The sequence below is a fragment of the Marmota monax genome, unplaced genomic scaffold (genome assembly GCF_021218885.2).
Source record: "Marmota monax isolate L192 unplaced genomic scaffold, Marmota_monax_Labrador192_F-V1.1 WCK01_AAM20220418_F8-fsc00132, whole genome shotgun sequence".
NCBI classification, from domain to species: Eukaryota; Metazoa; Chordata; class Mammalia; order Rodentia; family Sciuridae; genus Marmota; species Marmota monax.
In genome coordinates, this window is record NW_026695199.1 from 9,207,555 (window position 1) to 9,224,554 (window position 17,000).

At 38.1% G+C, this 17,000-nt stretch overlaps 3 protein-coding genes across 8 annotated transcripts in view; 2 read left to right on the top strand and 1 right to left on the bottom strand.

Annotated features, from left to right (window-relative positions):
- Positions 1-2,384, bottom strand: part of LOC124082200 (platelet factor 4) — a 113,294-nt gene extending 110,910 nt beyond the window's left edge. For 3 of the 6 annotated variants that reach the window (XR_009225341.1, XR_009225342.1, XR_009225336.1), the window contains exon 1: positions 2,199-2,384. The gene's annotated coding sequence lies outside the window, so the exon portion shown is untranslated. Of the gene's footprint in view, positions 1-2,193 lie in introns of all 6 variants that reach the window. The other 3 variants (XR_009225345.1, XR_009225343.1, XR_009225337.1) reach the window with 1 other exon arrangement.
- Positions 2,385-2,457: 73 nt separating this feature from the next.
- Positions 2,458-4,548, top strand: LOC124082198 (growth-regulated protein homolog gamma). Its single transcript, XM_046428653.2, has 4 exons — positions 2,458-2,697; positions 2,804-2,927; positions 3,037-3,120; positions 3,902-4,548. Exons 1-4 carry the CDS (start codon positions 2,601-2,603, stop codon positions 3,915-3,917), a joined length of 321 nt encoding a protein of 106 aa, XP_046284609.1. The 5' UTR covers positions 2,458-2,600; the 3' UTR covers positions 3,918-4,548.
- Positions 4,549-14,104: 9,556 nt separating this feature from the next.
- Positions 14,105-16,278, top strand: LOC124082204 (growth-regulated protein homolog gamma). Its single transcript, XM_046428657.2, has 4 exons — positions 14,105-14,346; positions 14,453-14,576; positions 14,687-14,770; positions 15,599-16,278. The coding sequence occupies exons 1-4, from the start codon at positions 14,250-14,252 to the stop codon at positions 15,609-15,611; spliced, it is 318 nt and encodes a 105-aa protein (XP_046284613.1). The 5' UTR covers positions 14,105-14,249; the 3' UTR covers positions 15,612-16,278.
- Positions 16,279-17,000: the final 722 nt, after the last annotated feature.

The following is a 17,000-nucleotide window of genomic DNA, read 5'->3' on the forward strand; positions in this document are numbered from 1 at the left end:
AGTATTTTGTCACAGTAATGGAAAACTTGCTTACACAGACCTGGAAATCATTTCAGTTAATAATTCAGTTAATAATATTTATATTCCTCAAGTATAAGAAATAGATGAAAAATTTGGATACTTAGTTGTTAATGCCGCTGACAAAGAAACAGTCATTTCTTAAATCTTCCAAAATTTGGAGGGAAGGAGAATTTACTTTCCTTCCTATTTTATATAGGAAGTTATAAAACTGAACTTTCAAACAAGCAATAGATGAAAAACAATGTAAGAGCCCTTAAGAATACAGATACACTCTTCCTTCAAAATTTTTGATGCTGAAAATTTAAAAGATTAATTAGAAGATGTTTCTTTGGAAACACTGATTTTTTTTTTCTGTTTACATAAGGATTCACCATAGGCTGTTTAACTTTAAATTAATATCCTAACTGTCTACAACCATAGACTGAATGGCTTAAACAACCATTTATATCACAGTTTTGGAGGCTGAGAAGTCTAAGTTCAAAGTGCAGGCCGATTTGGTGTCTGGTGAACGCATGCTTTCTGGTTTGCAAATGGTCAGCTTATTGCTGCACTATGGGTAAATATGGAGAGAAAAAAGAGAGAGAGAGCAGAAAGCTCTCTAGTCTTTTCTTATAAAGGCATTAATCCCATCATGAGTTTGCCCCTATCCCCATGACCTCATCTAAACCTAACCTAACCTGGCAAAAGCTCGGCTTCTTAATACCATCATACTGTGGGTTGGCTTTGACATATGGGGGGAGACAAACAGGTCATTAACAATAAGGTTGTAAAGCACCATTTCTATTTTGTTTATTTTCCAAATATTTACCTAGCACTTCATATGTACTGATGGTTTATAAATACAGCATATTTAATAATACCTGAGAGGCAGAGGCATTTCTATTAGCTGAAAGGAACCATAAGCAAAGGGAAGTTAAATACATTGCCAACTATGGTCCAGGAGAAAGACAGGATTGCTAAAATTTTAATCCTGACAGACTTTACCAATTTAACTCTGCAACTCTGCATCTAGGGAACACGTTTTTCCTGGAACTAACAGCTTTTTCATCCAATTGCTTCCCTACCCTGCTCACAGCAGTGCAGAAAATTTCACACATCCTCAAATTTAGCAATCACCCTGGAGAATCAATGCAGTCCACCAAAGTTCAACATTTTTTTTTTTTTTAAAAAGAACATTGGAAGCTGGACACAGTGGTGCACACCTAGACTCTAGACTCTAGAGTTCAAAGTCAGCCTCAGCAACTTGGTGAGAATGTAAGCAACTTAGGGAGACCCTGTCTCAAAAATTAAAACAGCGTTGGGTATGTGGTTCAGAGGGTAAGTGCCCCTGGATTCGGTGGTTCATCCCTAGAACAAAAAGGAGAAGGAGAAAAAGAGAAAAAGGATAAAGGAAGGAAGGAATAAACATTGACACTAAACTAAAAGTGAATTGCCCAGTATGAAGGTATTAGCTTTTACCGATATTCTTTGAGAGCCAAAAGTATGTCAACATTTGTTTATCAGCATGGAATCAATCATACAATGCAGGTAAATTCAGACAACTGTCCAGGACAGTACTAGAAAAAGTGGACCTCTTGAAATCAACAGGACCCTTTACTGCTCCTCAAAGGGCTGAATAAATGAAGAAATAGCTTCCAATACAACAAAATAGTGATGCTCCTGACTCCTACTAGAGTTTGGGAAGTTTCAAAAGTTAAAAAGAGGACAGATGGGAGATTAAAAGGGGGTCTTCCAAAATACACTGAATTCACCTCTGGCACTGGTAATTCTTCCCCAACTTACCCCCATCCCCACTACAGGAAAAAATAGTTCAAATGTGATTTGAGATCACAAAACACTGGGAAAAAGAAAACGTTCTCCTGTGAAATTTGAGAAGACAGATGTATTTTTATAGTGTGTGTTTATTTCAGAGACGAATGAAATACGCAAAACTAGAGCCAGAGGAGAGAGTGAAGAGAGGGCCATTCCCCCCAACAGCCACCCCAACTGAAGTCTCTTCCAGAGAAGTCACTGTACATTAAACACTTGGCTCCAGGGCTGGGGGTGACAGCTCAGGGGAAGAGCCTGCCTGGCACGTGTGAGGCACTGGGTTCGATCTTCAGCACCACATAAAAATAAATAAAATAAATAAAGATATTGCGTCCATTAAAAAAAAAAAAAAGTGGCTCTGACCCTACCTGCGTACAGCAGGTCTGATCACCACGTCCCGCACATTGGGGTCCCTGGCGCCCAAGGTCCCCCTCGCAGGTGGCCAGTCACTATCGTTTGGGAATCTGGGGCATCAGGGAAACATCCCGGGGTCACAGGGTCCCCGGAAGCTGGGCAGCAGGGCCAGGCGGGCGGCACCCATGTGTTGTCCCCTCACCAACCTCCAGCCAGGGGCGGGGCGGCGTCTTCTTTCCGCCCTCGGGGAAGCACCAGGAGCTCCAGGAATTTCCCTGGCCAGGGGCTCTGGCCTTTCCCGCCAACCATGCATAAAAGGGGCTCGCGGATCCCCGAGAGCCACAGAGCCAGGACAGCAGCCCCTTGCCACAAGCTCTTGCACTCCAGGCTCCGCCGCGATCCTCCCGCTGAGTCCCATGGCCCGCACCGCCTCCGCCGTCCCCCGCGCCCCGCGGCTCCTCCGGGTCGCGCTGTTTTTGCTGCTCCTGGTAGCCGCCTGCCGGCGCGCAGCAGGTGAGACCCGCGCTCTGGGGTCCCCGGGAAGGGACTGGGATTGAGGGTACGGGGTGGGGACATCTAGGGTGGGGACAGCCCTGCTAATCCGGTCTCTTCTCCTCAGGGGCGCCAGTGGTCTCTGAACTGCGCTGCCAGTGCTTGCAGACTGTGCAAGGAATTCACCTCAAGAACATCCAAAGTGTGAAGGTGACGTCCCCAGGACCCCACTGCGCCCAGACAGAAGTCATGTAAGTCCTGCCCTGAGCTGCTTGAAGCTATGACTTGAGTCGCCCTGACCCTCCTGCTGCTCCCCAGCTGAACCTCCTGCCTCATTGGGATCCTCCCTTCTCTCTGCAGAGCCACTCTCAAGAATGGACAGGAAGCTTGTCTCAACCCTGAGGCCCCCTTGGTCAAGAAAATCATCCATAAGATGCTGAACAAGTGAGTTATGGTTTCTATTTACCCATGTGACAAGGGTTGTGTTGGCATCTGTCTCTTTAAAACTATTTCAGGAAAATTCAAGGGTGGCTTTAAGACTAGAAATTACAATCAGTATTTTTTATACTTGACTGAACTATAAGTTCATTAATCTTCTCTGGTGTCAGAAATATTTCCAATGTCCTCCATCCCCATGCCCAAACTCTATTCAGTGAATGCAGGTAAATGTATGCACCTATAGGAGGAAATCGAATTGACACTGGTGGTTTAAAAAAAAAAAAAGCCTCCAACTATTGAGGAACCATCTGTACCTCAGTGTCTAATGGGTTCAAAACCTGGTCTTGGTCAGGGTGTGCCTCTAAATCTTCCCAGTCAAGAGCAAGGACTTTGAGTGAGATTTCCCTGAATTCAAGGCTAGAATCCCTGTGGATGTTATTTAATGAACTTTAACAAAAGGCAAATAACAGTAGCTATTTCATAGGCTTGGGGTGCTGTTTAAGGGAGGTCCTGCAGGTAAATTTTTAATTCAGTGTGACAGACTGTGAACAATGTTTTTTCCTCTTTTGAGCCAATGATATATTTGACTCCACTTCCTAGTTTTTCTTCTATAAAAACATTCAGGAGCCCAAGTTCTCTGCTGTTCAGGGAAGCTTTAAGTCAGACCTCCACTGGGTAGAGGGGAAAGCAGGAGACTGCAATGCAGAAATCCTTTTAACTTTCAGGACCCAACTAAGAAATGAGTAGCTTCCCTCAGCACCAGTAACACTAACCTCTCCCATCACAGGAGCAGCACCAACTGACCTGGAATGAAGAAGCTCCCCCTGGTGGCTTCTGCTGGGTGGTCCCTGCCTTAGAAGACCTGAAAATGGAAGAGAGCAGCCAGCTTCTGGGGACAACTGGAAAGAGCTTGATGTCTTTGACTATTTCTTATGAGAGTTCTATTTATTTATGGTTATATTTATTTATTTTTCAAAGCTTCTATTTTAATATTTATGTTAGTTTTTTAAGATGTGAATGTGTTCCATGAAACATGACTAAGTCTTGATTGTTATTTAACTTAAAGATGATGGGTTTAAACTGTCTCATTAAATTGATATTTATTAGGAGAGAAGTGCCAGCCACTTGATAAAAGAGGGTGTGTGGGGATCCAACCGATTGCACAGTGTGATCAATATTAGAGTGAGGGAATGTGTGCACATCTATTTTTGTACTTTTTAAAAAGAATGTTGGGTGTTATTTATTGAAAGTCTCACACATTATGTAGTCAACATTCATATGTTGAAGTTTCCCTTGGACATTTTATGTCTTGCTTGTAGGGCATAATGCCTTGTTTGATATTTATTATGAATTGTTTCTCTCCGTCTTAGAACAGAGAAGTTATAACTACTGTCATATTTTTACAAATGAAAATAAAAATTTTACTGAAAAATAGCATGCTTACCCTTTGTTTTATTTTCCTTCACATCTCTAGGCTATAAGTAACTGCATGCCTGCTTTTAGGGCTGGCACTTTCCTTAAATATCTCTTACTGGTGAATGAATAGTTGACACTATTAGAAAGTACACACTACCCACTTCCAATCACTATGATAATTCTGGTTTCATATAAAATATTGTTTTTTTCACAATTACCTATTATTTATTGAAAAGTAGTTTTTATAAACTTATGGATTTTTACAAATATTTTAACAAGAGCTTCCATTACATGCTTTTTGGTAAGTGGTTTTGCAAACAATTATGCAATTCTTTTTCTTTTCATAAGGTTGGGAGTTAAAGATTGAAAAGTGGATTCTACCTAAGAACTTAAAAATCTGTGCCATTTAAAATAACAACAATAATCATGATTGTGGCACTACGAACCTACTATAAAGTAAAATAGATAACCAAAAAAGCAGAAAGGATATGTAAGGAGATAAATAGATTTAAAATATAACATACTTATTCAATTTTTAGAGAAAATATTAAATTAAGGAAAATTGTAATGGAGCAGAAACATATTGTAATTTCTAAGGTGACCCTAAAAAAGGAAATGCAAAATTTAGGACTTAAAAATTTGAAAAAGAGATAAAAATAAAATTAAATAAAACATCTAAATAATGCAAAAGAAGACAGAAAGTTAAAAATGGTGGAGGAGTACATGGGACTTGAAGAAGGGATGAATCTTCCTTACGGAAGAATTCCTAATGAGTACAGTCTCCCCCTTCCTGAAGTGAATGCTTAATTCCCCTATGCACAGGAGTATGGACAAGTTGCTTTCAAAGAGGAAAATAAAACCATTCTAGGGAAGAAACGTGGCAGACACAATTTCAATGAAGTGATCAAGATTATTGTTACCAGTCAAGGCACGTGAATGAATATCATGCAACCCCTGATAGAATATGATGGGAAGGGCACTTCAACTCCATTTAAATGCTTCCCCATAATCCAGATTCCCAGAACAGTCATGAGAAAACATTAGAAAAATCAAAATTGAGGGACATTCTACAAGACACCCAACAAGTATTTTTCTAAACTGCCAAGTCAGGGGAAACAAGACAACATTAATAAATTGTTACAGATCAGAGGAGACAAAGGAGACACGAGGGCTAATGCAATATATGTGTTGGGTTGAATCCTGCAACAGATAGATAAAGGACATTGACGGAAAATTGGTGAAATCTGAATAAAGACTGTAGTTTGGTGGTTAGCAATGTACCAACGTTAATTTCTTTGTTTTGACAAGTGTACTACAATTATGGAAAATGACAATATTAGGGGAAAATGAACAAAAGGTCTGATGCAGGAACTTTAGTACTATTCACACAAATACTTTGTAAATCTAAAATTACTCCAAAATTAGTACTTGATTTTTAAAAATAGAAAGAATAGTAAAACAGTTAGCTTAAATGCAACTATAATAACAATGACAGTAAATTTAAATGAAATAAGCACTCCAATTAGAAGTCAAAGATTGGGCTGGGACTGTGGATCAGCAGTAGTGCACTTGCCTGGCATGTGTGAGGCACTGGGTTTGATTCTCAGCACCATATATAAATACATAAAATAAAGATCTATCAACAAGTGAGGAAAAAAAAGTTTTAAAAAAGGCAAAGATTATGAAATTGTACTAGACATCTATGTTGCTTAACAAAATTCACTTGTAGATATTAAACTCTAGGTATCTTAAGAGTAAAAAATAGAAAATGCTATATTATGCAAAACATAACTAAAAGAAACCAAACAGCTCTATTAATGTTGATTATTATTAACAACTATGAATGTTATTAATGTATTTATTAATAATTGACCTATTTATGAAGGTCCATTTTATATATTAAGTTTATGCAAAGAAGTAATCTTAGAAAGAATGTTGATTCAAAAAAGGCAATTCTATAAGAGTCAAAGCAATCATTAAATTTTATGAAATTCACAGCATTATCAAACATACCAAGCAAAATGGAGAGACCAAAAAAGATCCATAGACAAATACATATTAATTCAATACTTAATGGATAAAACAGTAAAAAAGTCAATAATAGTGTGGAAGAGTTTAGCAACATAATCAACAAATTTGGCCTGAGTGACGTATAGATGCTTCACCCCAGCAATTGCATAAATTGCATCTATTTTTTGAGGGCATCGGGAACATTTTCTAAAATAGATTAAAGCTAGTGTGCTGGCCCCTACCTGGAATCCCAGTGATTTGGAGGCTAAAGCAGGAGAATAGCAAGTTTGAGGCCAGTACCAGCAACTTAACAAGACCCTGTCTCAAAATAAAAAGGACTAGGGATATAGCTAAGTGGTAAAGAGGCCCTGGATTCAATCCCCAGAATCAACATAACAAAAACAAACAAACAAAAAAATAGAAAAGAATACATATGGGCCATGAGGATTGCAGCAAAAATTTTCAAAATGTTGAAATGTTACAGAGAACATTTTCTGATCATCAAAATTTTATGATGATTTGTAATTTTCCTAGTTGAAATGTGTATATCCATATGCGTGACATGTTTGCTGTGGTTTACAACTCATCACTCAACTTCCTAAATTTTGCTTTCAAAATATCAAAGTCATCATGCTGTTTTCATATCCAGTATAACCATCTAGTATGATAATATTTCCATGGAGATAGTTCCTCATTTCTTAAATTTTTTTCTAACATATTTTTGTGTAATTTTTGGTATCTCTATATTATTTGGATTACACTACACAAACATAATGCAATTTAATGACTCAATAGTACACCCTCAACATTTTTAAAAAGGATCTTAAGAAAATGGAAATGCAAAGTTTATATTACTGTTTTTGTAAAAGTATTATGGAATAACATCCAAATCTAATGTAGTAGATAGTGTTCAGTGTTAATTAAAATTAATTTAAATATCTAGAGATTGTTGAAATCATGAGGACATCCTTACTACAGGAATTAAAGAAAAGGCTATGTTGCAGAAATGTGCATGTTCCATTATCAAAGAAGAATTTTCTTTCTGTTTTGACTTCTTCCATTACTCGTCTCTTGCAAAACCTATTACTCCTTTGTATGTTGTCTGTGTCTCTTAAACGTTGTCCAAATTTAATACCCACCACCCCCTAATATTGGTACTGACTTAAGCCTGTACGTTAAACCAATCTTCCACCCACCACAGGGTGGATAGCAATAAAGGTCACCTTGTGGTCTGAGGAAGTGGATCATGAAAACACCTTGAGATGCAAGTGGAGGCTCCCAGTGGAAATAACATCCAAACCAATTGTCAAGCTAGAACCTGTAGGCATATAGATTCCAGTGCTGGGGAGCCCTGCTTCCCACTCTTCTCAGTGCTCCCACGCTGCTTCTCAACACAAGGACATTGCTCACTGGATCCTCTCCTTCTGGACCGTTTTCCATGCCTCAGAGGTCCTCCATTCACATGGAAAAGTATTTATTATTTAAAACTCACATAAGTGACATTTTCAAGAGATCTTCTCTGACACCTCTCACAAATTCACACTGTAAAAATTGTATTAGGTATCCTCTCTTTTTCTAATGCCTTGGGAGTAGTTTATTGTGGAATTTACCAGCTTTTCTAAAATCTGTTTCTACATTCATGTCCCTTACTGCATTGAGAGTTTGAGGGTAGCAGTCTGTCTTAATCCTCTTTGTATCCATGGCAACCAACATCATTCCCATGTTAAAAATGCTGGGTAAATGGTAAATGAAAATGCTGAAACAAATGGAAAAAAAAGGAATTATGCTCCAGTTGAAATGCCCTTCTGGTTAGAAAGGTAATTCTAACAGTAAGTGGAATCAGTAACAAAAATTCAATTTAAATTTGCTCAATATATAAAAAGGAAATTATTTCATTTCCCTATGAAATGGAAAGTCTGGTTAGTAGGTGAGATAAAGCAGAATCCTGCAATTCAGAAATACTCTTTGGTGGTTAGTGGTCAGTCTCAGTCCAGATTTGGCAGCTTTTCTCTGTGCCTGGCCTCAGTGTGGACAGGCTCTGCTTAAGCAATTGCAGAGCTCCAAGCTTCTGTCCAACTAGCTATGCCCCAGCAGGAAGTAAGAGCTTGTCTGTCCAACCTTTTCCTGACAAAATGGACTCCAGGGAATTCTTCTGACTTGGACAGGTTTAGGTCACTTGTCCACCCCTGAGCCTACCAATGTTACTGGGGTTGGACTTGGACAAGAACTGGCCATACACCTGGGATTGTGAGAGCCCTCCTGGAGATTTGGAGGAGTATCACTGCCTGCACCTCAGACTGGGAGGAAGGAGGGATGACAAGGAAAGGAAAAGCAGGGTTCTGCTCTCAGAAGTAGGGGGCAGGGACTCAAACCAGGTATAAATGACAAATGCATTAGAAATAGGACAGGATAAATGACATTAATACTCAAAATGCTTTGAACTGTAGAAGTGGATGTGTCCATGGATTTAATGCCACATTCAGGCAGCTTCATCCTTTCCTCTTATTGTCAGAGTCATTCATTGTATTTAAGTAGTAATTGCAACAAAATAGGTCTGGCAGCTTAGATGGCTTGGCTCCCCACAGCAAGACTGAGCAGAGCAGCTCTGCACCACCTGCCCATTCCTGTTGCTTCATCAGTGCGCAGGATGTGGCTGCAACTCTGGATTTAAAAGCTATATTAGTGAAAATAAAAACTACAAGATATAATAAATATGATTACTTAAAAAGGAATTATAAACCAATGTTTTTATTTTAGTAATGACTATTCTTTTCAGAGTGGTAATTGTATGACTTTAAAGTTTGGACATTAAACCTTTTACTTAGCTCATACAATGAATAATTGGCTGAGGAAGGCACTTATTCAAATAAAAAATGTTTGGATTATTTTAGTATAACAACATTGCTTCTTAAGTTTTCTTTAAAAAAAGAAAATATGAGGTGTTGGGCATGGTGGTGCATGCCTGTAATCCCAGCGATCTGGGAGGCTGAGGCAGAAAGATTGCAAGTTCAAAGCAAGCTCAGCAATTTAGTAAGGCCCTAAGCAACTTAGAGAGTCCCTATCTCAGAATTAAAAACAAACAAACAAAAACATGAAAAAGGGTTAGGGATGTGGCTCAGTGGTTAAAGGCCAAATGGGTTCAATTCCTGGTACAAAAAAAAAAAAAAAAAAAAGACAAGGCTCTAAGGAATTAAATTATGAGAACTGCTATATTGTAAAAGGAAATAAAACTCTTTAGTATTTCATCTTGTAAGCAATTGTTTATCACGTAAGTCTAGGTATAAAGTTTTAGATTATTCTTCAAATATGAGCCTGCTTCTTTAAATGTTCCATCCTTTTGGCAACTACTATACATTTTTTAATGCTTTATTCACTCTGTTTGCTTATGACAGTACTTGGATTGAACCTGGAAACTGTTAAAGCAAATATGTCGTTTTCTTAGTCAGAAGGAGAATAAATGTCTGGCAACCTCCTTTTAATGCTGAAGGCAAAATATTTCAGTTATTAAACACAATAAAGTGCGCAAACTGGTTCAGCAGAACACTGTGAGTGTTAAAAAAAAAAAAAAAGAACACTGTGAATGTTGTCTCACGAAAAATAAGAGCTGACTAAAATACTTATTTTCCCTTCTAGAAAGTTCCCAGGGTAGAATATTCATTCCTGCTGACCTAATTTTTTGGGGGAGGGGAATATACTAATTTTGAAAAGTGGGTGAATAAGTAAATAGATGTAGATTTTATTAAATTAAGTATACATATGCCACAAAAATTCTCTTTGTTAGAGAAACAAAAAGTGGAAACATTTTAGAAGGTAAAGTTGAACCGTGAGATAATAAACACAAAAATCAAAGAACTCTCCTGAAGTTATAAATTACTTATTTCAGAAAAATATTTTGTGTGTGTAGTTGTTGAAGCCATGTTGCCTAGAGCTCAAATTCTGAATTTTGTCAACTATGAGACCTGGACAAATTATTTCAATTTCCTTCCCTTTCTATTTCCTTATAAATTACAATTTCAACAGGGGGTACTTTATGAGGCAGTTGAGAAGATTAAGATTAAAACATTGCCTTTTGTATCAAAGTGTTATGAATGATCACACTCTAACATTTACTCAGCATCTTTAAACACATAAAATATTTCAGTTATTAGGGACATCAAAGACAAAAGCAAAGTTCTGCTAAAGTTTGTTCCTTAGACTAAAGTTTAAAAAGCTTACTAAATAATCTCTTCATCTTTTGTACTCTTTAAATTTTTTCTACAATAAGCAGGTATACATCTATAATTAGAAAAATGAAAATATTTTAACTTAAAAAGAATAGCTATTATAAATGGGCAAATAAACTAAACATACACTTCTCAAAAGAAGAAATATAAATAGTCAACAATAGTTTTAAAAAGTTCAACATTGTTAGCAATTAGGCAAATGCAAATCAAAACCACACTGAGATTTCATCACACAGCAATCAGAATGGCAGTCATCAAGGATACAAACAATAATAAATGCTGAAGAAAATGTGGAGGAAATAGAAGACTTTTACACTGTTTGTAGGATTGTAAATTAGTACAACCATTATGGAAATCAGTATGGAGATTCCTCAAAACACTAAGAGTGAAACCACCAACTGATTCAACTACATCACACCTCAGTATTTATCCTAAAGAATTAAAGTTAAAAAAATTAAATAAAATAAATTAATCAGTACTTGAATTAAGTTTGTTGATATACAGAATTTACAATTTTGAAGCTTTGATTGCACCCTGAAAATCATTCTAAATTGATAAAATTAAACCAGTATTTTTTGAACCAAGCCAATATATATGTGTATTGGTGATGAATAAAATGTTAAACACTTGACAAAAAAAAAAAAAAGAATTAAAGTCAGAATAGGCACCATGGCCCAGCAGCTCAGGAGGCTGAGGCAGGAGGATTATGAGCTCAAAGCCAGCCTCAGCAATTTAGCAAGGCCCTAAGCAAATCAGTAAGACCCTATCTGGAAATAAAATATAAAAAAATGGTTGGGGATGTTGTTCAGTGGTTAAGCACCCCTTGATTCAATCTCCAGTACCAAAAAATAAAAATAAAAATTAATTAAAGTCATCATATTATAGCAATATGTGTGGACTCCTGTTTAGAGTAACACAATTCGCAATAGTTAAACTATGGAACCAGCTTAGGTGTCATCAATGGATGAATGGATAAAGAAAATATGGTATACATGTTCAGTGGAATTTAATCAGCCAAAAAGAAGAATGAAATTATATAATTTGCAGGAAAATGGATAGAACTTGAAATGATTCTTTTAAGCAAAATAAGCCAAACTCAGAAAGTCAAGGATCATATGCGTAAGTTAGAAAACAAAATAAAAAAGAAAATTGAGCGGGGGTTGGGCTATCTCATGACATGACTTAGGGAGATTAATAGAGGAAAGGGACTTGTGAGAGAAAAGAAGGAAAGGGGAAGTACTCAGAAATAATATTGGCCAAGTTGTATTGTTATATTGTATGTGTGTGTGTGTGTGTGTGTGTGTGTGTGTGAATGAATTGGTAACAATGAATCCACCATTACTTACAACTATAGTGCACCAATTAAAATACCAAAAAAAAAAAAAAAGAAAAGAAAAGAAAAAGAAAACAAAGAATGGCTACTTTGTTTTGAACTACTGATTATTTCAAGAAAACAGAATATTTCCAACTAAGAATCACAGAAAAATAAGAAAAGCAATAGTAGCATTGGCACAAATACTGTTATTGATGAATTCATCATATTTTATAAATTTTAGCTTATCTTTCACTTCCTATACCTTTTTAAAATATATATATATATATAATCTTCTATAAATTTGTTTTATTTTATACTGGACAGTACTGAAAATCATTGGGAAAAATGTAAAGACAGAAATCTAGTTATTCATAATTTTTTTGTAGTAATTAAGAGGGGACAATTTTACTTTTATTCATATTTTGCAGTTGAAATTACGAAAACTAGGATTAGAAATTAACCCACCAATTAAACTAGACAACAAGACTCATCCTATTTCCTCTTTAAAAAAAAAAAAAAAACTAATAGAAAAACTTTAGAGAAGTGGCATAAGTGATACGAAAAAAATCAATTTCTTTCATTTATTTGTAATTATCTATAGCATTAAATATGTACTGGCATTTTACATATGATAACACGTATTCATCTTAACAACCTTGCCAAGTAGATAGTACCACATTATGTCCGTTTACAGACAAGAATCTTTATATCATCAAGTAGACGGTCATGCCCCAGTAACTGACAGAGTTGACTCCTCTCAGGGCGCTCTGTGAAGGGTCCTGCTCTGTGCCTTTGTAGCAGCTCTGCAGCATCCCCTCCCTCCTCTTGCAGCCCTTCCTCACACCTCTGGAAAATCTACATCCGGAACCACCCCTAAACTCTCTGAATCCGACCTGTAATGTGATGCAGAGAATTAAAATTGAGAGTGAAAACGGAATTGCTGAATGACAGTCTTGTGTTAACAGTTTTAAAAGGTTTATTAGAGATCAGTAAAAGCAAATAATGACGATGATTGTTTTTCTAGAAGGGAAATCAAATTACTGGAGACAGGAAAGACCATATAAGGTGGAAAAGAAAGAAATTTTGTCTTTATAAAGCAAAGTAGGACAAGATTTATGACCACCATGTGTATATTTCACAAGAACACATCCTTTTGCCACTTAAGATGATCAGTGGGTGCTATTCCCCCGGGGCATAAGTGATATGAAAAAAAAATCAATTTCTTTTATTTATTTATAATTATCGATAGCATTTAATATGCTATACAAACCTAGGAACTGTGCACTCTGCAAATTCCAATGTAACACTCCCTCCCAAGAACAGCTCCCTGACCACCAATAGGTCATTATTTTATGAACCCATCAACTCTTTCATACATCAAACTGTGGTACTTGTCCACTTACTCCAGCTTTGGAAATTCCAGAATTTCACAGAGAAAGGAAGTTATGTAGGATTTCGACACTGTTTTCTAAATTAAACGTCGAGTTAAACTCTTGACACTGTCCTTTCCCTGAGCTGTGAAGAAAGGCATGACACAAAGTGTGATTTATTTGTGCTTGTTAAATACCAGGAACCAAACGGATACTCTTATGTGTAATCGGAGAGTGATATATTTCAAAAGAGTATATTATGCAGACGCAAGGAAATTCTTCATCCAGAAGATATTTATGGGTATATAACAAATAGAAAAGCGGGTATTCCACTTCCCATCTTCCTTCCTCCAATCCTGATGACTAAGGTTCCTCAAACTGACCGGTGTCAGCTGATGACACCGCCTCAAACTGACCGGTGTCAGCCGCCTCCTAAGGGAGTCTGGGGGCGCACAGTCCCGCTGGCAGGCGTCCACTCCCTCTCCTTTGGGAATCTCGGGCAGAAAGAGAACATCCTGGGGGTCACAGGGTCCCCGGAAGCTAGGCAGCAGGGCCAGGCGGGCAGCGTCAGAGTGTTGTCCCCTCACCAACCTCCAGCCAGGGGCGGGGCGGCGACCTCCTTCCGCCCTCGGGGAAGCACCCGGAGCTCCGGGAATTTCCCTGGCCAGGGGCTCTGGCCTTTCCCGCCAACCATGCATAAAAGGGGCTCGCGGATCCCCGAGAGCCACAGAGCCAGGACAGCAGCCCCTTGCCACAAGCTCTTGCACTCCAGGCTCCGCCGCGATCCTCCCGCTGAGTCCCATGGCCCGCACCGCCTCCGCCGTCCCCCGCGCCCCGCGGCTCCTCCGGGTCGCGCTGTTTTTGCTGCTCCTGGTAGCCGCCTGCCGGCGCGCAGCAGGTGAGACCCGCGCTCTGGGGTCCCCGGGAAGGGACTGGGATTGAGGGTACGGGGTGGGGACATCTAGGGTGGGGACAGCCCTGCTAATCCGGTCTCTTCTCCTCAGGGGCGCCAGTGGTCTCTGAACTGCGCTGCCAGTGCTTGCAGACTGTGCAAGGAATTCACCTCAAGAACATCCAAAGTGTGAAGGTGACTCCCTCAGGACCCCACTGCGCCCAGACAGAAGTCATGTAAGTCCTGCCCTGAGCTGCTTGAAGCTATGACTTGAGTCTCCCTGACCCTCCTGCTGCTCCCCAGCTGAATCTCCTGCCTCACTGGGGATCCTCCTTTCTCTCTGCAGAGCCACTCTCAAGAATGGACAGGAAGCTTGTCTCAACCCTGAGGCCCCCTTGGTCAAGAAAATCATCCATAAGATGCTGAACAAGTGAGTTATGTGACTGGAGTCATGGGTCATACTGACCTCATTGTTTAACATTTTATCAGAGAAGCTCAGGGTTTTGCTAAAGGACTAGAAATTAGGATTATTTTCATAAAATAATCGTGCCATTAAGATGATTAACCTCTGGTGCCATGAAGATAGCTCCAGTGTTCAAACCTGTATTTAAATATGTGCAGGTAAATGTGTGCTCCTAAAAGAGTAAGAATTGACCAGTGATGCTAAAAAAAAAAAACAAAACAAAACAAAAAAACAAACAAACAACAAAAAAAAGAACTTCTACTTATTGAGCAACAATGTATGTCTCAGCCTCCCTTGGGCTCAAGTCCTGAATAGTGGAATACCAGGTTTGGGGCAATATGAACCTAAGTCTTCCTGCTGAAGAGCAGGGTGCAGTGACAGGACACCTGCCAGTGTAAGTTTAGGTCCCACCTCTTATTATCCTGAGTCTCAGTGAAATAAGAAATAGCTGCTCATGGTGTTTCTCTGAAGCCTAAATGAGGTCATGCATGTACATTCTTACATGCATGCATGTACATTCATGTACATGTACATTCTTACAATATTACATTGTAATATTATTCTGACTGAAGTTAATGATACAATTGTGATCACAGATCACCTATTCCTAATTAAACAGTAACCTGGTGTGTTTTTTGTTATGCAAGGCAGCAATACTATGGGTAGTAACCACTTGGTGCAAGGCTAGGGAATGGCCACATTTAGAAAATCCTAGACTATCAGGGATTAAGGCTGTGCAATCAGTTTCTTAAGTACCCACAAACAATAATTGCTTTTTTTATTTTTCCATCACAGAGGCAGCAACTGACATGGAGAGAAGGAGGAAGCTTGTCTGATACTGTTTCTGAAGAAGATTCTGAAAGGAATTGGAGTGAAGAGAGAGAAACAAATAGTACCTCAGGGGCATCTGGACTGTGCCTGGTGTGTTTGACTATTTTCTATGAGAGTTCTTCTATTTATTTACATATTTATTTATTTGTTTATTTATTTTCATGCATATATATTAATGTTTGTTCTGATATTTAAAGATATGAATATGTTTGGTATTCACTGTACTGTTTTTTTTAAAGGTAATTTTTTAAAATGTTAAATCAAAGTTGTTTCAGTCCAGTTGTTTGGTTTAAATCATTAAGCTTTTTGGCCACTGTAATGGATGCTGGGGATAAATAGTGGGAGATCAAAGATAGTCAGATCACTGATAAGGTGTGGGAATGTGTGTATGTCTATTTTTGCAGAAGAATGTCAGCTGTTATTTATTGTAACACTTTCACAGTATGTGGTCAACATTTCTGATGTTGATACTTTAAGAAGTCTAATGTTCTAATTATCCCTTGGACATTTATGTCTTCTTATGTAAGGCACAATGCCTTTATTTAGCATTGATTATGCAATGTGTCTCTAGTCTTGGAGTAGAGATGTTTATATATTGATGTATTTTTACAAATAATATGAAAATAAAGCTTTTACAAAAATTCCATGCTTAGGTTTGTTTTATACATCCAAGCTTTTGTTTCTCCAGAGTAAAGGAGGAGGTATGAGGAATCCAGGAGGGACTATATAAATCATGCCACTGGCTGCCACTAGTTGACACTTCCCTTTTCCCCTTAAGAAGGCATATCTGATGCATTTTCAAAGTCCATGCAGGCTCCCACCTTTAAAAACACTTTTTCACATAAAATGTTAATTTTGCTTCATGATAAACAATCTGCTCTTCTGTTCTAGAGTTTTAAATTGCTTTGAAATTTTAATAGATATTTTTCAAAGAGCTCTTGTTTAAATTAATTTGGTAAAGTTTTTTCAAAAAATTAAGAATTAGTAAAATGGATTCTTCCTCAGTACTCAAGCAACTCATGCAATTGGGAAAAAAATAGAAACACTGAGTGGCTGAGTACTTCATCTGTGAAAGGGACTAGTTGAGAAGGGTTTCATTCTCTAAACTTTAAGGGGAAATTATTAAAGGTAATGCTATTTCAATGCTTCCCAAGTATGATAATGGTTTAAATGCTCTAGCCTGCACATTTGAATTTAAATTGCCGCAAAATGACAGGTGATTACTGAACCTCCACCAGAGAAACCAAGGTGTCATCTCCAGTTAGGAAAAGATCCAGTCCAGTGGAAAATACTCTCTGGCCCCGTAGGGAGAAATTGTGTGTGCCAGAAGAAAGAAAGGAGTAGGGAGGGTGACTGAGACAGAACC